This window comes from Diabrotica virgifera, chromosome 8 (genome assembly GCF_917563875.1).
Source record: "Diabrotica virgifera virgifera chromosome 8, PGI_DIABVI_V3a".
Classification (NCBI taxonomy): Eukaryota; Metazoa; Arthropoda; class Insecta; order Coleoptera; family Chrysomelidae; genus Diabrotica; species Diabrotica virgifera.
This window is the reverse complement of record NC_065450.1, coordinates 143,285,032-143,308,653: the sequence shown is the minus strand read 5'-3', so window position 1 is coordinate 143,308,653 and position 23,622 is coordinate 143,285,032. Positions and strand designations below refer to the sequence as shown.

The 23,622-nt window shown below is 34.8% G+C and overlaps 1 protein-coding gene across 2 annotated transcripts in view; it reads left to right on the top strand.

The window, feature by feature from the left end:
* LOC114334142 (uncharacterized) overlaps positions 1–23,622 on the top strand; it is a 148,176-nt gene that overhangs the window by 34,594 nt on the left and 89,960 nt on the right. For both annotated transcript variants that reach the window (XM_050659942.1, XM_050659941.1), the window contains exon 7: positions 7,346–7,513. In XM_050659942.1, the coding sequence (XP_050515899.1) occupies positions 7,346–7,513 (168 nt within the window). The remainder of the gene's footprint in view (positions 1–7,345; positions 7,514–23,622) is intronic.

The following is a 23,622-nucleotide window of genomic DNA, read 5'->3' as shown; positions in this document are numbered from 1 at the left end:
CCGATATTTTTTGCAAGTTTGTTTTTAAAGTTTTATGTATAATTATTTAAATAAATAGGGGGTCAAATTTAATTTAATAAGACTTATGTGAAAGATTTACCCTTCAACTTTACAGAAAACAATCCTATAGACCTTCATTAGTAATTGAATGACCTCAGCAGTTAAAAAAGTAATTTTTTTGCAAAAATGACCCCTTTTTAATTATTTAAACAATGATACCCTTGTATGATTTGGATACTTTCTTGAAAATATCTTTTGTACCCACCTAAACTTTGATATAAAATTTGTTTTAACCTGTACGAATTTACATATTGACATTTTTTTATTTTATTAGGCTACAAAGATTACAACTTAAAATTATATTTTTAAGATCTTACTTTGTACAAAGCATTTTAAGTGACAGATTGTTTTCTAGCCTTCAATTTGACAAACTTGTTTACTACATCAGAAAAATCTGTGCTTGGGGTTAAGTCTTTTTCACAACACAGTAACATGAGACAATTTAACTTGCTGTCTGAAAGAGCAGATCTCTTAACATTCTTCAGACGATTCAAAGCGGAAAATCCTCTCTCTGCAGAGCAGTTGGTGACAGGTAAGGTCAGACAAATTCTAACAGCTACTTCAAGATTTTCAATTCATTTTTTATTATGTATTCATACACGTCATGGATTCCACTAAATTCTTCCTGTTTTATATGAATATAAATATATTTTTGAAAATTTTTGTCCGATATTTTTTAGTGGGTAATTTGTTTCTCTAATTTATTTTTATTATCACTTTTATTTTGCGCCCCCAAAAATTTGGCGCCTTGGGCAAATGCCCAGTCTGCCCATTTATTGCCCGGGGTCTAGGTACAATAGAAAAATAAAAAATATACTATCAAAATTTTCTTGTCCAATTGTTAATATTGCTAGCCCAGGCAATATTTCTTGAAGCATTGATCTTGAAGCATACAGATACAAGCAATGTCAAAAGAATTCTTAGTGAAATGCATACATTTGAAAGGGTGGAGATTAAATTGTTTGTAAATACCTACATATTGTAAAATATTTAAGGGGTCAGTATCATCAAGTAATGAAAATAACTTTAACGCTTAGTATTTTTCAACGCTTCTTATTTGTTTCGAGCTTCTGTCATATGTTGTATAATCCGTGTATAATATTAATATAAGACATATGACACATGCTCGAAACAAATGAGAAGTGCTGAAAAGTCCCTATTTCAAAACAAATTATTGAAGTCTATATACTTATTATCCTGCTATGTCAGTGGTTCTTGAAGAACAAAACAATGTTTTAAAAGATCGCTGTCACTTAATTTAAATATGTTTCGTGTGTATTTATACCTAATTCTATTTGATTTCTTAACTTTTGTTTTAAAATTAATTTTTCTGTATTTTTTTTTCAATTTTTGACTCTATGTTTTGGCGCCCCTAAACGATGGCGCCCGTGTGCATTGCACACTTTGCACATATGGTAACGGGGGCCCTGGACGGTCTCGTTGGTAATCTTGTCCGTCCATGATATCTTTAGGATTCGCCTGTATAGCCACATCTCGAAGGCTTCAAGTTTATATTCCATTGCTTCAGTGAGTGTCAAGGATTCAACTCCGTAATACAATATTGAAAAGATATAACATCGTAGGAGCCTTATTTTTATCTCCAGATTAAGGTTGTGACTTTTAAAGAGTTTGGCCATGTTATTGAATGCACTCCTAGCCTTCTCTATTCTACATTTTATTTCTTGTGAGCGATCCCATTGTTCGTTTACTATTGTTCCAAGATAGTTATACTGTTTTACTCGGTCCACTGGTGTATTATTGATAAGTAGTTGGGCTTCTCTAATTTTATTTTTGCTGATGATCATAAATTTAGTTTTTGATATATTTACTTGAAGTCCAAATCTTTCACTTACTTCATTTACTTTGTTTATTAGTTGCTGTAAACTATTCAAACTAGTAAATATACCAATTGAATTAAATTCCGGGCTATCCTTGATCAGAGACTGGATCTAAACATCCCACTAAAATCGGATGGCGAAATTGACGAAGCAGTAAATCAATTAAATAGGATAATTCAGGAAGCTGGCTGGCAGTCCACACCTACACAACCAAGAACAATCATACACAAAGACTTACCCAACGAAATAAAAGAAAAAATCGCAGAAAAAAGAAGACTAAGGAAAGTATGGCAAAGAACCCGCGCACCCCAGAATAAAAATAGATTAAACCAAGCTGCAGCGCGCCTAAAAACTTTGTTAAACAACAACAAAACAACGACATAAAACGATATCTACAAAATCTATCTGCCACGGTAACCTCCGAATATTCGCTATGGAAGGCAACACGAAAGATTAACAGACCACAACTCTCTAATCCGCCTATCCGGACCAGTAACGGACGATGGATTAAAAATAAGAACGAAAAAGCTACAGTCTTGCCAAATACCTGGAAGATATGTTCCAACCACATACCCAAAACAACAACCCCAATGCAGAAGATAAAATTCAATTGTATTAAGAATACCGTTGGAGAAATTTACAGCCAAACAAGTTTTCAACAAAATCCAAACAGATCTGAATCCGAAAAAGTCTTCAGGGTTCGACTTAATCACTGCAAGAATTCTAAAAGAACTTCCCAAGAAAGGAGTGCAATATTTGACACAGATTTCTAACGCAATCTTAAGAACTGGTTACTATCCCCTTTTGTGGAAAGTGGCACAAATCATCTTAATACCCAAACCAGGCAAGCCTGTAGAAGAAGTTAAGTCCTATACACCTATAAGTCTACTTTCAGTGATATCAAAGGTTTTTGAAAAACTCTTACTAGACAGATTACAGCCAATCCTCGTGGAAAAGCATCTAATACCCAACCACAAGTTTTGATTTAGACAAAAACTTGCTACCACCGAGCAAATTTACCGAGTTTGCAATTCCATAAACAAAGCCTTAGAAAAAAAGCAATACTGCTCTGTAGCCTTTTTGGATGTCTCGCAGGCTTTTGATAAAGTCTGGCACAATGGCCTGCTATACAAAATAAAAAAAGTCCTTGCTCTAAATTACTTTCTAATCCTCAAGTCCTATCTCTCCGACTGCCATTTCCTTGTAAAAGTTAAAGATCCTCATGGATCCTTCACAAGGAATGTCAATTGCAATTTTGTTAATTTTAGATAAATGAGCCTGGAGACTATTGTATTTGTCTGACATGTTTGCTGCATTGCGTGTTATTGTCCCCTCATGTCGTTTTAATATTAATGCCACAGTTGTTTAAAAAGGTTGAAACAGCAGAAGAAAGATTTTCTCCACTATGGTACTTAACGGTATAAATGTGAGAAAACGCTCATACACTTTACGATCAGATGAACTAACACATTAATAGTTAACTGGTCAGTATGGGACAAACCTGATGTTAAATCGACACTTAAGGAGTAAATCGGTGGGCTCAAAATTTCGTAGGCTGACACATAGATGGCGCTACTGGTATTAAATCCATATGATTTTTAGTCAGCCCTAACATTCAAAAGATGCGTTTATAAATTTGACAGCTGTCGAATTAGTTTAGAATTTAGAAGATATAGCATTTTAAGTGAAGCAACTTATGTTAGTTTAAACAAAATGGATTAAAAGGAATTTCGTACCTTAATAATTGATTGCTTTTTGGCGAAAAAAATACTGTTGAAGCCAAAGCTTGGCTTGATAAACAATATTCAGAGTCTGCACCAGGAACATCAACCGTTGAGAAATGGTTTGTTAAGATTAAATGAGGAGGCGAAATAGGCACCGAGGACACTGAATGCAGTGAACGCCCCAAAAAGGCTGTTACCGATGAAAACATAAAAAAAGTCCACAAAATAATTTTGGATGACCATAAAGTGAAGTTGTTCGAGAAAGCTGAGACTGTAAAGATATGAAAGGAACGTGATGGATATATTATTGTTCATGAATAGTTGGGTACGCGAAAGCCAGGGGCGTAACAGAGGGCCCCGCAGCGTGAAGCTTGCGGCCCCAATCGCTTAAGGGCCCCATCTTGTCATCTGATATTATGTAAAAATCTGTTATTGTTATATTATTTTTACGGTCTGTTTAAATTCAAAAACGTAAAAATTTCTAACTATGTAGACGTATTTGCCAAGTGAATCATCTCATAATATCTAGAAACTTAATCCCTTCCGGCCAGTTCCGGCCTACCGAAATTTTATGGCAGCGACAATATAAATATACTATATAATGCTTTGTACGTGACTATTGAAATATATTAGAATTACAATTTAACGAATTTAAGAACAATATTTTTAAATCTAAAAATGGGTTTTCTTTCTCTGTGATATAATAAAAATATATTGATGGATTCGACCGTTACTTGATGGAAGTTCATTTTATCTCACAATAAAACACTGAAAAACGTTTGTTTTCTATACTTCCACAAAATTTATTACAACTATGTTATTACTACAGCTGTTTCGGCAAAGTGCCTTTCTCAAGTGATATATTTTACAATGTGTTTGCCTTTTTAAGTCTTTAACTGACGAGGTTGAGGAGTGGGGACAGATAAAGATGAAAAATGTAAGTTGTTATGAACAGTGAATGATAACGCTAACACAAAAAAGTTTTTGTTAAATAAGTCGTATTTAGTAATTGTTTAACGAGGGAGCAGTCGCGCTCACTTCTGTCACGTAAGCAGTCGCGCGTAGAACAAAATCTAACAATACGAATTTAAAACAAATTTCAATTTTATAATATTTTTGTTTGCTTGTTATGGTAAAAATATCTATTTCTGACAATTTTAAAACTAATTGGTTCCCACCACAGCCATAAATTCTACCAAAAAAAAAAAAATAAAAATGAAATTAAAAAAAATTAAAAAAAATCCTAACTACAATCTTCTTCGAGGCACTTACAAGTGAAAAGTTATGTTGCAAAATTATTCAATAAGTTATTACGGAAAATGATAAAAAGTTGGATTTTTTTCTAACGGCGCGACTGTTTCCGGATTAAAAGGGGCCCCATTTCAAATTCTGCGGGGGGCCCCGACGGAGTTTGTTACGCCACTGGCGAAAGCTCTGTGCAAAATGGGAGCCGCGGGAGCTCACAATCGATCAAAAACAACAACGAATTGGTGTTTCTGAGAAGTATTTGAAGCTATTCAATCGTAATAAAACCAAATTTTTGCGTCGATATATTTACAATGGATGAAACATGGCTCCATCATTTCACACCGGAGTCCAATCGACAGTCTGCCGGGTCGACTGCACGTCATTAACCGACTCCAAAGCGTGGAAAGACGCAACAGTCGGCTGGCAAGGTTATGGCATCAGCATATTGGGATGCACATGGTATAATATTCATCAACTATCTTGAGAAGGAAAAAACCATTAACAGCGACTATTACATTGCGTTATTGGAGCGTTTTAAGAACGAAATCGCGTAAAAATGGCCCCATTTGAAGAAAAATAAAGTGCTGTTTCATCAAGACAACGCACCGTGTAACAAATTTCTGAAAATGGTGGCAAAATTTCATGAATTGTGCTTCGAATTGCCTCCGCAGCCACCGTATTCACCAGATATGGCTCCCGGTGACTACTACCTGTTAGCTGACCTCAATAGAATGCTCGCTGGAAAGAAATTTAGCACCAATAAAGAGTTAATCGCCGAAACTGAGGCTTATTTTGAGGCTAAAGACAAATTGTATTATAAAAATTGTATTGAAAAGTTGTATGATCGCCATATTCGTTGTATCACCCTCGAAGATAACTATATTGAATAATAAAATCAAATATTATCAAAAAAAAATGTATTTCTATGTTAGCCTACGAGCTTTTGAGCCCGTCTTAGTATTCGGTTTCCTTAATTTCTTCAACGATTGTATTCAAAACATGTTTTCCCATTACTTCTATTACTTCTTCACAGATCTTTGAAGATAAGTAAGAATGTTTTCCAGTACCCTTATTGCCATACTTAGCTAAAGGATCGTTCGTGATCGTATAGTTGAAGGATCGTACTCTACAAGTAGCTCTAAAATGCCTAAGTAGTTCTTATTATGGATCTCTGTATGATCTCTAAACACTAATCTGCGAGAAGATAGAAACTTAACCACAGAGACTACTCTTTTCAGAACTTGCATCCAGTAATCTCGTTCTTGATTAAATTGAATTTCCAAAGAGCTTTCAATTCGACCACCAAGGCGCTACCTGCCGATGAGTATTTTCACACATGATTGGTGAGCTTGACTTTCTTTATGTGACTTCATTCTATGAGAAGTATTTTTCCAATCCGAATATCCTGTTTTGAAGTTGGGTAGTGGGGGAGAAAAAATATAAATATTTGGGTACAATAATTAATGAAACTAATGAGTACACAGAAGAGATTAAAGCAAGAATAGGACAGGCAAGAAATGCTTTCAACAAACTAAAAAAAGTACTCTGTAGCAGGGACATTACAATTTCTTTAAAGATAAGACTTCTGAGATGCTACGTGTTCTCCGTATTATTCTATGGGTTGGAGGCTTGGACATTAAAGAAGGATGTTTCGGACAGATTAGAAGCCTTCGAGTTATGGGCCTACAGAAGAATATTAAGAATAAGTTGGGTGGATAGAGTCACGAATATCGAGGTGTTGAGAAGAATGGGAAAAGATAAAGAGGTTTTAAATACAATTAAAGTCAGAAAACTGCAATATCTGGGACATGTTATGAGGGGCGAGCGTTATAACTTGTTACAATTGATAATGCAAGGAAGAATACAGGGTAGAAGGAGTCGCGGAAGAAGACGCATCTCCTGGTTAAACAATTTGAGAGCTTGGTTTAATTGCACTTCTGCTGATCTCTTTAGAGCAGCGGTATCGAAAGTGCGAATTGCCGTGATGGTTGCCAACCTTCTTAGAGGAGATGGCACATGAAGAAGAAGAAGAAGTGGGGGAGAAGGTAGGGAGGGTGCGCTGACTTATTTGTTCCTTTTACTGTTTTTCTAAAAAATCGTGCAGACTGACCGACTGACGGCTAGTACGCTTTTTTCTACCAAACGGAATTCATTAGTGACTTATTCTCACAACACAGGATTACTGTGTGAACAAAAGTATGCATTGTAATGTAATTTTATACGTCCACCATCACTTTTATGGTATTGCGCGATATATTTGAATTTTTAGACACAATATGATTTATAGTTTTTATTTAATGTTAATGATTATTTTTTCGTTTTGGGCGCTGCGAGGCCCCTTCGGGCCCTTAGGCAACTGCCTACTTTGTCTAATGGTTAATCCGGCACTGACGGAAAGAGAAGAATTCCTTTCTTTTTAGAAAAAGACAGTTACTTACAGCAAGGTGCTAAAAATAACATATTTGTACGTTTTAGATTTCGAAAGTAATTGTTCATGATGGATATAGAGGAGAAAGTCAAAGATACATCGCTGATTTGGCTATACTCATTACCCAAGAGCTTTTCAAACTTGATATAATTGTTCAGCCAGCATGCATTGAGAATGTGAATAATATATATTTAACTAATTATCAAATCGGAGAGGTAAGTGTTTAGAAGCACTGTCACATCACACATCAAACATTCTAATATAGTGACTTAACACGTCATTACACGCACCATGTTTTTTACATAAGTACACGCCTTGTGTCAATTTGCCTTCTTATACTAAAGTGGCTTAAAACTAGCCAAATATTATTAAAATGTGTAAATTGTATTTTAAAAGTGTTTTGGTATTCCGGATATTGGAATTGGTATTGTTGTTCTCTTGTTTTTCCTTTTATGTGACGAGAAAACACGCCCCTTAGCAATTTGCCGCATCCGACTTATCTACCGAGACTACAGGCTCCGTTAGCAAAACGCCACTAACATTTTATCATTGGATGGTTTCAGATAAATATAATACTAATAGTCTACCGTTTTATACCACTAAAGTTGCTTTGGGATCATAGCAGGGTAGTCTGCTATATCTATGGCCTACGGTATAAAAGTGGAGGTTAAGTGGAAGAATATTTTTGTTGTGTCTTAGAACACAGCAAAATAAACTTCGCCCTCTACTTTAGAGAATGTACAGTTTGTTATACTTATTTTTTTTTTTTTGGAAATAAAAGTCGGTTTATCCAGATTTAGCCATACGGTTCACACTCCCTCGAGGGGAAAATTGAGTCATCCCAGATACCTACGGCATCAAAAGGATTGAGCTCTGGTGGGACTCTCCGTGTTATCGAGCCCTAAGTGACTTGGAATGCAGGTGTATCTCCCAGAAATTTTCGTACGCATCTGGCCGTCGCGAGTAGTACAGCTTTCTGCATGGCCTTATAAAGATGTTCATTCAGACCCAGCTTTTTTATGCTTTCGAGGAGGGTCTTCGGAATGACTCCAGTAGTAGACATAATAATCGGTATCGTCTGGGTACTTTGCATTCTCCATTGTCTCCGTATTTGAATTTCCAGATCTCTGTACTTGGCGATCTTTTCAGTAAATTTACTACGTAGATTATTGTTGTTAGGTGTCGCCACATCAATTAGTGTTGTTTGTCTTGTTAATTTATTAACTAGTACGAGATCTGGTCTATTATGTGCCACTGTTTGGTCTGTGAGCACAGTGCGGTCCCAGTATAGCTTGTAGTTGCCATCCTCAAGCATACTCTCAGGGGCGTATTGATAATACGGGAGATGGTCTGTTTGAAGAAGTCCCAGCTTGATAGATATCTCTTGATGAAGGATTTTTCCCACTGCGTCATGCCGTTTCTTGTATTCAGTTGCAGCAAATGCCTGGCAGCCCCCTGTAAGATGTTGGATGGTTTCTTGGGCTTGACATCCATATCGGCATCTGTCGTTTTGAACCTGAGGGTCTTTGATGATATATTTCAGGTAATTTCTGCTTGGTATAACCTGATCCTGAATGGCCAGTAATGAACCCTCCGTGTCAGGGAACATCTTTCCTGATGTCAACCAGTAGTTCGACGCTATATTGTCGACATAATCTTGGCTGACCTCATTGGGATGTCGCCCGTGCAGAGGTTTACCCATCCAGGCGCTCACTTTTTCGTCCTTAGTAAGGTGGTTTATGCGCATTTCTGGTTCCCTCAGTTTGACCGGTGTTGTGTCATCTACTGCGCAGATAGCGCGATGTAGAGTAGATGTATCAGACTGCATCTAAAAATAAGTTCTTAAATTAGCAATTTGTTTATCTAATTGCTCACCTATATCCATAAGTCCTCTTCCTCCTAAATTCCTTGGTAATGTTGTTCTTTCTACTGCACTTTTAGGATGGTGTTTTTGTGCCTTTGTGAGGTGTGTTCGTACTTTTCGCTGAAGAGCTTCTATATCTGTTTTTGTCCACTTAACAATACCAAATGAGTAGCTAAGCGCGGAACATGCGTAGGTGTTTAGTGACTTAAACAAATTTCTACTGTTAAGGTGTGAGCGAAGCAGCTGTTTTACTCTTCGTATAAACTCAGTAGTTATCTCTGTTTTCATTTGTTTATGGTCAATTTTCCGCGCTTGCTTTACTCCAAGATATTTATACATATCGTTTTCACCCATGTCCTCGATGTTCTGGCCATTTTGCATATCGAATCCTCCGGGCTGTACTTTTCCTCTGACTATATTTAAAATACGGCACTTATCTAGTCCGAAGTGCATACTAATATCACTAGAAAAAGTTTCTACAGTTTTTAGCATCTCGTCGAGTTGGTTTCGAGTGGAAGCCATTAATTTCAAATCATCCATGTACAATAAATGATTAAGCTTCGCCACCACATCGTTGTTATTTTTGATGCTAAAACCTGCATCTGTGGAGTTCAATAGCTGAAATAGTGGGTTCATAGCTAGACAGAACCACAGAGGACTCAACGAATCTCCTTGAAACAGGCCCCGGCTGATTATGATATTTTCAGTTTCAATGTTACTTTCACCAGGTATTTGAAGGTGAATTCTAGTTTTCCACTCTGTCATTATATGTTGTAGAAAGATCACTATATTATCATCGACTTTATATATTCTCAATATATCTATAAGCCATTCATGCGGCACTAAATCAAAGGCCTTCTTGTAATCAATAAAAGCAGTAAATATATTCCTCTTTTTAGAATATGTTTGATTAGAAATGACTTAGTCGATGATAAGTTGTTCTTTGCAACCCATGGAACCCTTAGCGCATCCTTTCTGTTGAGGCTCTATGATATTGTTCAGAGCACAGTGTTGGTAGATACGCCGGGCTACACAGGATGTGACGAATTTATACAAAGTTGGAAGACAATTAATTGGGCGGTATTTTGCTGGATCTTTCGGTATCAAATAAGTGGTTCCCTGAGTTAGTAATGATGGTATATCCTGCGGATTAGAAATAACATGATTAATTAGTGTTGATAAGCATTCATGAGCACTCCAAAACTTCTTGAGCCAAAAGTTTTGAACTCCGTCTGGTCCAGGAGATTTCCAGTTATGAAGCTCTTTGATGATATTTGAGACTTCTTCAGTGGTGAAGGGTTCGTAGAGAGTAGTAGGGCAGTTCTGTGTCGTATCTTCTATCCATCCAGCATTGTTGTTAAGAGCAGCTGGTGTGGAAAGTTGATTTCCCCAAAACTCATGAATTTCTTCTTGGCTTGGGTAAGACTTATCGAGATTTTCTACGGTGGAATTGAGTTTTCGATAGAACGCCTTCTCAGCAGTCTCAAAAAGGGCATTGTCGGATTTTCGGTTGTTACTTACTTTGTACCTTCTTAGTCGTCCTGTCCTGAATAAACTGAGAGTCTTTGTTTTAATGTATCCAGGCACTGTTCGGCTGTGTTGTTTTCTGGATCGTATCTTGAGTGTCTTGCAGTATTCCGTATTATTTCTTCAGCTCCCCTAATGACTCTTGTACTTCTTACACCTCGTATATATTCTGTGAAAGTCAGTTTATTATTAATATTATTAAAAGGAAGGTAACAGGGACAGTAACATTGTTATTCAGGCTGGGTCGACTTGGGGCCTATAGACATTTTAAAAATGTCTAAATGTTCTCGTCAGCTCTGGGTTTCTAGCCCCGCCTACCTAGAAGTCAGGCATTCTACCGTCTGAGCTGTATCCGGTCCCTATAATAGATTATAGGGCCCTATAATATAATATTATTTCAAATAAATATGTATTTTTATAATAATTTATTTATGTGTGTTATATAAATATACATGTTTCGAAACTAAACGAAATATTAAGCATACATACCAATGTATGCAATGTAGCATACATGCTAACTTACAGTACTGTTATAAATGTAAATATATTCGAAATAAAGAAATAATGAAAAGTATTGACTCGATTAGAAAAGTTCTCAAGTTTGTAAAAACCGGGAAAAAAGTAATGCAAATTGGTTAAACCACCAAAATATACATACGTTAATAACACACGTTGCAATGAAATATCAAGAAAAGGTTTTATTGGTAGCTGCGAATGTTGATTGAAACTCTCATTGGTGATATTCTAAACCTGCGAAACATCTTCTACACCACGCATACCAGTGGCGGCTCTTCAGAGGAGGCACGGGAGGCTTAGCCTCCGTATAAATTTTTTACACACGCTACACTGTTTTGTTTATCTTGAATCGCGAAAAACAACAAGCACTATTACTATTATACAACGTGTAAATTCCACATTATCACTAAATATCCATACGCATGTATGGATATTGCGTCTCAGTTTTTTCATTATTTCAATTATTGTAGGCAGGACCTTGAGTTATCCTGAGATGCATGAACGGTGCATACCGATATTTTGCTTTGCGTTACAGATATCGGAAAAAGTTATTTAAACAAGTTGTTCTAAATATTATTCTAACCTCACGTACCAAATTTCATAACAAAATTCTCACTTTTAGTTTTTTCGTTATTTTTAATCATAAACCTAAAATTCGTTTGCACGCAACGGAGGCGCGAAGCCAGCCAGCCTCGGTTACTAATGCTCCGCGCAGCGCAGCAGCGTTTAAGAAGATCCGGTCTCCTAACAGTGCCATCCACGGTGCCATCACACGCTGCCCCGAGATTTGACAAGGGAGGCTGGCTAGCTGAATAATCGACACAAACTTTGGTATTACACATTTACAATTAGATTAACTATTATTAAAATGATATGATACTATGAATTATGATGATATTATGAAATTTAAATAAAAAATGGTCAAAAAAATGGGGCCTTAAATTACATTTTTTGGTGCATTGTTTTTGCTGGGGCAAATTTATCTAGATATTTTAGTTAGGTATAAGCAAAATATATTGTAAAAATCACGAGCCGCCACTGATACAGACTTTCCTCTTTCAAGTCGCTATCGATTTCTATCGTTTCTGTCGATTTCTTCATGATGTAAGTATTATTTATGCTTTATCAGCATCACTATAATCAGATAAATCGTCACCTAACTTGCCTAAAGCCAAAGCCTAAAGTATAGTCCTGACCATAATCATTAGACTTCTCAATCGATGTATTTTTCTCATATGGATCATAGGACTCCAATTTAAATTAAACACTAAAATAAGGTGAAATTAAATTAATGATAATATGTAATTAGTAAAAATAAACTGTTCAAAATACTTACATAAGAACACGCCCGTTAAAAAATTTTTCACTTAAATCACTACGCTAGAACACGCCTTTTAACAAAATGCCCAAACAACACGATTTACTTCGACAAGGGATAACGGCAGACTAATAATTAGACAAAGCAGTAAGAGAGAGAAATACTTCAGGGAGAAAAGCCACTAGAATGTTAAACAGAATTTCATAGGACTAATCCATCAGCAAAGAAAATAAAAAGAGGATATAAGTAAGGTATTATAAGTAAGATATATATATATATATATATATATATATATATATATATATATATATATATATATTTATTTTTAGCATCTTATGACGTCCCCCCATGTTAAACCGTAGTCTCTCGTGGCTTCCAGGCCTTCGTGAACTCCGATATACGGTTGCCACGAGGACTTTCCCTAAAATGTATCGCAAATGAAAGGTACCACTTCCTACAATGCTTACACAAAATATTGGCCGGACGTCCTCAGTCACGTTATCTGTATAATAATATACACATTACTTGGAGCAATTGCCGTCAGGCGCGCCATGTTCGCTTGCTGTATATCTAAAATCACTTTAACGGTTTTGATGGCATCCAAATATATATTTATTCAGTTTGCGGTTGTAGTGGTCTCCGTATATTTGAGTTTATGTCCTCATGGCTTCCACTGCGCTGTTGTCACCTCAAATGTTGGAATTTAGACTTCGGATATTTTTATAATTGATTACTGTAGTATGTTGGAAAAAATATTGTTGTGATATATTAATGATATTTTTTTGTATAATTAACAATGTATTTTTTTTCACTGCAAAAATAAAAAATTAAAAAGTATGTTCATTAAAATTGATGAATTTATCATAACCAGTTGCCGAATCTGCTGGTCTAATTGCTCAATTGTAACATATTATAGAAGTGTTAAAATTGAATTCTTAATTTTTTATTACAAAACTTTTACCTCGACAGCGTAGGGTACAAGAGGACGGCTTAAGTAAAGTAAGTACAAAATTTTTAATAATATAATTTGTTCAACTAATAGGTTCAAAGATGTCTGGAAAATAATAAAAATGTTTAAAACATTGCTTACTTATTTCATACACTCAATGTATTTTTTTATGTAAGGATATAGAAAATAATATTTTGAAAAATATTTAAAATATAGTAGTAAGTCTTAAATTTCACATTACATAAAGTAGTTAAGTATGCTAGTCTACAAAATTAAAAACAAATAGAATACATACTTAAAAAAAATTAAAGCACTCATGCCATACCAAACGAACTACATTCTTACATATTTTAAAAAAAAAATCTTTAATTTTGCCCAACCCGACTAAACTATCGGCAGGTAAAAAGTCTGCAGTATGCGGGGGCCCTACTGTTGAAATAGATTAGAAAATTAAAATAAACTTATCTACCATTATGAAATTCTAATTTGACACAAAAAACTGTATCCTGGATTAAGAACAAGTGTGTAGAATACTCTCGTGAATTAAGAAGCGTTTCTACTGTAGGGTGACCATATCATAAACTTGAAAAAAACGGGACACATCCAAGCAGCAGTAGCGCACCTATAATTTTTCTCTGGGGGGAAGGGGGTTGGCTTGGGCGTCGAAATTTTTTTCTATATTTTGTGAAAGACAAGTTTCATTTTCCTGCTATTATTTATATATTTTTCATATGCCCTGGGGGAAAGGGAGTTTAACTCCCAAACCCCCCCCCTGGGTGCGCTACTGCCAAGAAGGGTTTGGAGCGATAATACACAAACAGGGATTGAAACACCGTGTTTTAGCTAATTTGGAACCTATAAATCCTTTTCAATTTTAAATGTGTAATTTACGTACGATCAAGACTGCGAAACGCAGAAAACTAAAAAACTACGCTAGAATGACGTGGATAAACAACCAATCCGTCAAAACAAAACAGGGAAGAATAAAAAATAGCGAGAAACACAGCAAACTCAACAAATAAAAAGAAGAAAAATGACGGGTTTCGCTGGAGGACATTAAAAAAGACAGAAAACCATCAAATATAACAATTTTACAAAAAAGTCAGATAAAAAATACGTCCAGCATTAAAACAAGAGTACTAAAAAACAAAAAAAAAGAGGAACCCTGTTTGAAGACAAACAGATCAGCAGAATATGAGAAGAATATTACGAAAAAATGCTATTCGGTATGAAGGAAACAGATGAAGAAGAACAAGATAACAACGAAGTAGAAATTTTCACAGAAGAAAACGTACAAAAACAAATATTAAAAACATAGAAAACGGAAAAGCAGCAGAAGAAAATGAAATAACAGTGGAAAAAAATACAGAGGAAGAGAATTACATAAGGAAATAAACCAGCTAATACAACAAAAAATATGAACAAAACAGACTACCAGCCGATTGGAACGCAGATATTATAGTAGGTACCTATATACAGTAAAACCCCGCAAATCCTAACTAATTGGGGGGACAGCCTGTTCGGATTCCGAAAAGGTCGGATTATCCGAAAGTTAGCCTAACTAATAATTGAAAGTTTACTTTGTCGTTGATTTTGAGTCGCTGTGCCTGTCTCTCTCCCTCTTCCACCCATCTCAGATTGATGTCACTGATGCAGGGCCAGTGTCATCATTTGTGCTTAGTCGTTAACTCCATGACTTGATTTCTAATTTGAATAAGCTCCATTTTTCCCCGTTCCCCTATACAAGATGGATCAGAAAACTAAGAAGAAAGTGTAATTACAGAATGGATTGAAGCTGACGACAAAGGGAGCGAAGAATTTACGGATGAATACATTGTAGACTTGGTTCAACCTCAAGGCAACCCTAATGACTAATGAAGATGAAGAAAGCGAGGAAGAAGTTTCCCTGTCATATTGAGTGTCACACGCAGATGCCACTAAAGCTCTGGGTGTGGCTCTACGTTACGTGGAGCATAACTCTGCTGCATTACCAGTAGATGTAATGTTTATGTGTAAATAGAATTAGAATTAAACAATGGTTTCGAATTCACCTGTATAAGTTGCAAGTTGGGAGGGTCAGGTAGTAAAAAAGTTACGAATTGACCGGTGTACATTTTGATTTGAAAAAGTTTGTCATTAAGAGTTACGAGTTGGCGCGTGTCCATTGGAAGAAGGAGAATGTCACGGTTAAAGAATTTAAGGGACTGGTTTAGATGCAGTTCTATAGAACTCTTTAGAGCAGAGGTGGATAGATTAAAGATAGTGATGATGATATCCAACCTCCGATTAGGAGACGGCACTTGAAGAAGAAGAAGATATTAGATTTTACTGATTATGCCGCCCCCTTGTGATGCCGCCTGATGCGGCTGCCTCACCGCATCATAGAACGGCACGGCCCTGAAAATTACAGTCTTTTCGTTTAAGTCGCTACAGGTAAAAATAAGTAATTAAATATCTTATATCAGATAGAGTATTCATTTTTAGTAGATGAACAAAGGTTTAAAAGGAAGGTTCGGAAGTTGCAAAAATAAACTTTTGCAAAAATAAACTTAAGACTGATATTACATGAAAAATTGGGTCAAACAGTCCATGTTCAGTCCAGATATAACAAAAAATTTCAAGGTGATTCGTCAATTAGTTTACATTTTATTCAATTTGTTTAATAAAAAATCCTTTTCTTTGCAATGATAAAGCATGCTTTTCTTCATAAAATAATAATGATACAGCAATTTTGTGGAAACTACATGAAAGAAGAATACTTATGTTTTCAAAGTTTTTAAAAAAATAATAAAAACTCATTTTTATCATTCCGAAAATATTTTAGTAAAGTAGAGTCATTTTTGGCTTATAAACAATTTGAATAACTTTGTTAGTATTGACTGCAAACTAAATTAATCGACTAAGGGATGGAAAAAACCTACCGTTTATAACCTAAACCCAGTTTTTTTAATTCGAAACAACTGGTTTTACCGGTTGTTTTATTGTCCCGGTTATAACCGGTTTTTTTCTTTTTAAAGTAATAACCATTGAAAAACCGAATAGGTTGCCTGTGGAAAAAAATTAATTTAGAGAAAAATGAAGAAATTTCTATATATTTTCGATCTTGATCATATAATATTATAAATAATAAATGCGAAGTAATTAACCCAAACAACCATAATTCAACTTTTATTTACTAATAGAGAACTGGACGAAAGTGTCACATCAGCTTTTATGAAACAATTTTGAGAATAGTTATTTAGATTAATAAATGTTTCAAAGACTGGTGAAATGGTGCATGTGATGATAATATTTACATAAAAGTAGGTGATCTGCTTGAAATCGATATTCCAACCATCATCAGCTAAAAAATTGTTTATACTTGAGTACTTGAGACTTGAGACTCTTGTATAATGTGAATACCGAAATACGATTAGGAATCTCAATTATGTAATTTTTAAACAATAAATAATTCTTACGAAATAAATGGTAGGTATTATACAAACGTATTAAAAAATATTACCTACTGAAATTTTTTGATGGCAATAGAGAAGTAAATACTGAATTGGTTTATCGAATTTATTTTGTAAAATACCTATAAGTCATTTGGACATTTTTTAAAACTTGATAGATCCAAGGGACATTTTGATAGATCGATAGGATCATCACTTTTGGGAATATCCCAATTATTGACAACGCAATATACGCCGACGCCGTCTACAACGAGCGACGAATCAGAGATTGGGGTACTCTGGCCCATTTTTAGGGTAACTTGAAAGCGCCTGGGAAAATTTTTATAGGTTGAATTGGTTGGGGAATTTTTCGGGAGGAAAATTGAGCAAACTAAAGTGCAATATAAATGTAACATTATAACTTATTGAGTATTTGCTTTTGATTAAAAAAAACCGAAAACCTGTTTTTGGAACAACCGTTTTTTTGACGGGTTATAACCGCCAGGTTAAACCGTAAGTTAAAAAAACCGGTATAACCAAAAACCGGTTTTTTGTTCAACAAGCGCCATCCCTAGATTTTAGGATTTAAAAAGCTGGTACTTTTACATTATTATTATATTATCGGTTTATAACGTTCTTCGTGTTCCGATACCCGTTCGCCATTCCTCTCTGTCCGTACATTGATCTACTTGCAGACCTCTTTCATCCATGGCTTTGTTTATTCCTGCCTGCCAACTTTTCCTCGGTCTACCTCATCTTCTTCTATCTTGCAGTTTCCATTTTTGCCCTTGTTTTGGGATTCTGTCTTCATGCATTCTTTATACGTGACCAAACCATCGTAGTTGTATTTCGTTGGTTTCGTCATTTATTGTATGTGTGACCTTCATTATTTCTCGTATCCGTTCATTGGTGACATGTTCTCTTCTTGATCTTCCTGCAGCCCTTCTCCAGAAATCCATTTCGGTGACCTCTAACATTCGTTTTGATTTTTCCTTCATATGCCATACTTCGCAGCTGTATGTTATAATGCTTTTCACTACGGCGTTATAGATCTTTTTGTTGTTTTGGTTGTTTACCTGCTTGTCCCAGAGTACTGAGTTTAGGAGCCTAATTGCTTTCCTGCCCTGAGTGTTTCGTTCTTTAACGGCTCCGTCTAGTGTTCCATCATTCGTGATTTTCATATTCATACCCAGGTATTTATATTCGTTACATTTACTGATTGTTTCTCCTCCTTCTATAGTCGAGGAAATGAAGCATTTTGACTCGCAATTTTTTCGTCCAGCATGGATTTACTTGAAATTTTCACAGAAGGTAGGGCGTAGGGAATAGGCCAAGGATCATTTTCTATATCATGCCGCTGTACGCTAAAAGCTTGGGGTGGTTGCCACCCCATCTCGGGGACGGGAAATTTTTATTGCATTTTAACCATGTAAATCGATGTAAAAAGTAATTCTAAGAAAGAAATGTTTTTTACATTTTCTTCGTAAAACTAATATTTTTCGAGTTATTCGCGCTTGAAAGTAACAGTTTTTCGACGAAAAAATCGACTTTTTTAGAGGGTTTTTTGAGAATACCTCGAAAAATATGCATTTTATCAAAAAATACTGTAGATATGAAAAATTTATCTTTTAGTAACACAAATTACCCCTGTAGTTATCACATTGTTTTCGATGTGTACTTTTACATAAATGTTAAAAAAACTTTTACCTTGATTAATTACGGTCAAAGTTAGGCACTTTTTTTATTTAATTCACAGCTAGTTTCTTTATAACAATTAAGAAACCTAACTGGCGCTATTTTAAAGTTCAAGGTATGTATATAGTTTATGTGTAAAAGTTTGAGTAAACTTGAACAGAGTTGTTAATATATCTTTAAAAATGACGTCCTAACGAAATCGACTCGTGGTCTGTGGAGCGGAATTATTAAAATCCGTGCACTCAAAAAATGAAATTAACTTTTCAAAGATATGTTGCGCTTAATATCTCCGGAGTTTGTTGATGGACTTTGATCATTATTTTTTTAATTTATATATACCTGTAGTTTTGTAGAGTATGTTATGTACACATATACCCACCTAACAATACAAAATGTTATGTATATGTTACAGTTCAAGTTGATTCTCAGTTAGAGTTGACTCCAACTAGTTGGAGTCAACTCCAACTGAAACGAGCAGTAAAAGTTGATTTTAAAAATTTAAATCAACTTTTACTAGTTGGAGTTGACTCTTCCTGGATCGATTCAGTAAATGTTGATTAAAAGTGCATTTTTGATGAGTGTGCGTTTCTTTGTTTTGACCGTTTCAACTACTTATTAGTATAGCCTGTAACGTCGCCCCCGTTAGGTAAATTATTTTGATTCGATATTTTGCACAAACTTACTCAAAAAATTACATCCGTATAACAATCCTTATAACAAATACACAGGGTGTCACGCGGTACCGCAGTCGAAAAATTGTTTAACCAATTTTTGTTAACCAAATTCACAAAAATAATTTTTATCTACTCTATCTCATATTATGTAAAGCAGCGGTTCTCAATCTGTGGTACATGTACCACTGGTGGTACATATCATTATTTGCCGTCCTGCCAAAGACAAACCATTTTATTTCCAATAATGACACGAGCCGTCTCACCGTGCCTCGGAGAGCACGTTAAGCCGTCGGTCCCCCTGGGCTAGTGTACATCGACACTAGTTACTTGAAACAGGGTTAAAGATGTAATTGGCGCCGGAACTCTCCGAAAGGCAAAAATGCCATACGATATTATATATTATGAAAGTCAGAAACTAAAAAAATTAAAAATTAAAGCTACCTCTATAAGATCCTGAAGAAATTTTTGTCATTATTTCATTAATAAGATATTATTTTTAATTATCAACAATGAGCGCTAAGCGGGTATTGAGGCGGCCGTCAATGTGAGTGCGAGTAAGATTCCCCATTGGACGGGCGGAATGGTGCATCTCTTTATCTCTCACCATTGACGGCCGCCTAATACGCACTTAGCGCTCATTGTTAATAATTAAAGATAAAGCTTAGTAATAAAATACAGTCCTCTCTCTCTCTATAACGATATGCAAGGGACCGGGAATTTTCATCGTTATAAGGAGAGATCGTTATATAGAGAGAAAGAGAAAAAAATCGTTATTGTAATAGTACTCGTACTGTACTAAATAACTTGTGTTAATTTTCTCTATTGCCCGAGATATCGATAACTTTTCTTTAACCGAGAGTACTCTACGCTTTTTCGAAAACATCTTGACTGTTCACAGGCCGAGATACAACCGAAATTGAAACTTAGAAGTCGTCAATAGTCAATAGAGGACAACATCTGTGTGAAAACAGTTAAGGCACACCGCCCGAACGATAAAAGCGTGTACTCAACTTTCTGCATATCGGATTGAAATTTGAACCACCAAATTTTTGTTAAATTAGAGCCAAAAAATGAATCACTCACTAATCACTTTTTATCAAGTTACACCTACGCAAGAGCTTTTTCAGTTATTCCCTGTGTTTCAATTAACTCTTATCTTTAATTGGTAAAATTCTCACGGTTTAGTTATCTTAGTTATTGCCAAACGCAAATGGTTATCAGTTGTTTCTTGAAAAGTGAGGTCATCGAATATTGAAAAGTTATCGTTATAAAGAGAGAACGATATCGGTATAGAGAAAGAATTAATACATTGTCCTTATGACGAACCAAACAATGTTTAGTATTTTGATCGTTATAGAGGAATTATCGTTATATAGGGAATCGCTATAAAGAGAGACTACTGTAGTGACAAAAATTTTCTGCGTTATAAGAGAGACTACTGTAGTGACAAAAATTTCTGCTGGATCTTGTAGAGGAGGCTATAAACTCTGATTTGGTCACTTTCTGACTTTCATAATAATGGATTTTAACCGAGTTATTAAGCCTTGAAAATGGCTATTTTCGCATTTTTCAAATTTTAAATCGCGTATAACTCGACAACAATCAATTTTAGAGAAAAATCACAAAATACCTTTTTTTGCTCAGACTAACCCAAATGATCTAAAAAAAAATTGTTCGAAGTGAAAAAATTATTTTTGTGAATTTATCTAAAAAAATTGTTTAAACAATTTATCGATCAAGGTACTGCCTGGCACCCAGTAGATTTGTTATAAGGACCTCTTTTTGAGTAAGTTTGTGCAAAAAATTCGAATCGCAGTAATTTACCTATCGGGGGCGACGATACAGCCTAGACTAATTTGAACATATTCAGTAACATTTAATTTCTAGAATCGGCTGTTTGTGTGAATCAGAATCAACTTTTACTAAATGGCATTGGGAAGAGTATACTTTTCCTAGTTGGAGTCTACTTTTACTAGTAAATGTTGAATATAAATCTTCATTTTATATTTATAATCAACTTTTACTGAAACCAGCCGTTAGAGTCGACTCCAACTAGTTGGAGTCAACTCCAACTGGATAATCAACTTGAACTGTAACATATACATATACAAGTATATGTATACATATATAATTTCATAAAAATCGTTCAAGCGGTATCGGAGGATTATGGCAACTAACATTACGACAGGAGAATTTTATAGATGTAAATAAATAGATAACTATTAAAAAATAGGGGTTGGTGGTAGAAAGGTGAAAATTAAGGGTTGTATATATTTTTAATGGTACATAATATAAAATGAAGGTAGACAATTTTCTCCAAAACAATAAAAAAGTGGCAGGGGGCAACCCCCCTTATAACGTATGGGTGTAAATAATAGATTACCACCTATTTTCAGTCCTACAGAATATACGTGTAAAATTTCATAAAAATCGGTCAAGCCGTTTCGGAGGAATATGATAACTAACACTGTTACAGGAGAATTTTATGTACATAGAAGTAACTGTGAATTAAATAAGTAATAAAAGTGGCTAACTTTGCTCGTAATTAACCTAGGCGAAAAGTTTTTTTTTGAAAATTCGTGTAAAAATATCAGCTTTTCAAATCCCAACGCAGATTTAGTCAATATGTTAATATGGTTATTAAAATTGTTTAGAAGCCAAAAATGATTCTACTTTCGTAAAATGTTTTCAGAATGCTAAAAATGACTTCTTATTGATTTTTTAAATAAGTTAAAAATATAAGTATTCTTCTTTCCTGTGGTTTCCACAGAATTGCTGTATTATTATAATTTTATGAACAATAACATTGCAAAAAAGCTCTTTGTGATAAACAAATCGAATAAAATTTAAACTAATTGACAAATCGTCTTCAAATTTATTGTGCATTATGGACTGTTTGACTCAACATTTCATGCAATATCAAAGTCTTAATTTCATTTTTATAACAATTTTTTTATAAGTTATAACAATTTTTTTATTTTCGAAATTTAGTTTTATTTTGCAATTTCCAAAGTAACAAATAATCGGATCATAATTTAAAAAAATTTAAACCTTTGCTTATCTACTAAAAGGTGAATAATCTAAATAAGATATTTAATTACCTTATTTTTACCTGTAGCGATTTAAACGAAAAACTGTCATATTTGACCCTTATTTGTTAATTACTAAAATTCTCGTCCGAACTGTGACGGGCATTGTTGTATTTATAATGTAATAGGTATAACTCCAAAAAACCCATTTGCAACCTGGCTGGTCAAGTGTCCCGACAAAAACCTTATTTTTCTGGACTATTGCAACTAAGAGAAGAAAGAAAGAAACTTAAAAAAAAATGTTACAAAAAGAAGCAACCGAAGAAGGAAAAAGCAGTAGAAAGGAAATACAAAGAAAAAATATAGCGGTTAAAAAGCAAGCCAGGAAAGACAAAAGATACTATGTATATGATATGGTAAAAATGTCAGAAAAAGCTGCGCAAGAAAACGACCTGAAGATACAGTACAATATCATCCGAAATTTGACAAGGAAAACACTAAACAGTAATAAACAAATCAAAGATAAACAAGGAAATATAATTAAATCAGAACATAAAATAATACAAAGATGAAAACAACACTGCGAGGAAATATACTCCAAACACCAGATATAGACGAAGATAGCGTAATACAGGAAATAAACATTAGAACAATTGAAATTACGAAAGAAGAAATACAAAAAACACTGAATCAACTAAAAAAATGGCAATGCCGCTGAAAGCGACAACCTACCGATAAATTTAATAAAGGCGGGCGCAAACAAATTAGTAGAAATGTTACACAAACTCAAGATATGGGCCGACCAGGAGCTCCCACAGAAATGGAACGAGGGTGTAACCATTAAGACACCAAAAAAGGGCGATTTAAATAAATGCGAGAATTGGCGAGCAATAACACTGCTAAGTGCCACATTCAAAATAATGTCAAATATCATATTGAATAGACTGAAGCCAGAAATAGACAAGAAACTAAGACTAAGAAGCAACCAAGAAGGCTTTCGCGCAAAACGCTCCACTATCGACCTCATTTGTACTCTATCAGCACCTCTGTATCTTGTACCTGTACCGCTCTATCTCCTGTACTCTATAATTATCTTGGAACAAGCTAGTGAATGGCAAAAAAATATAAACATAAGGTTTACTTTGACTTTGACTTTGAAAAGGCATTCGATAGTATAAACAGAGAACATTCGATAGTATAAACAGGTATTAGATTGAAATTGCATGACTAGTTGGAGGATTTGTAGTTCCCAGATGACATTTTTCCCCTAACCGAACATAGCAGCCATAAGCAAAAGAAGCTTGCAAAATACTCCAGAGTA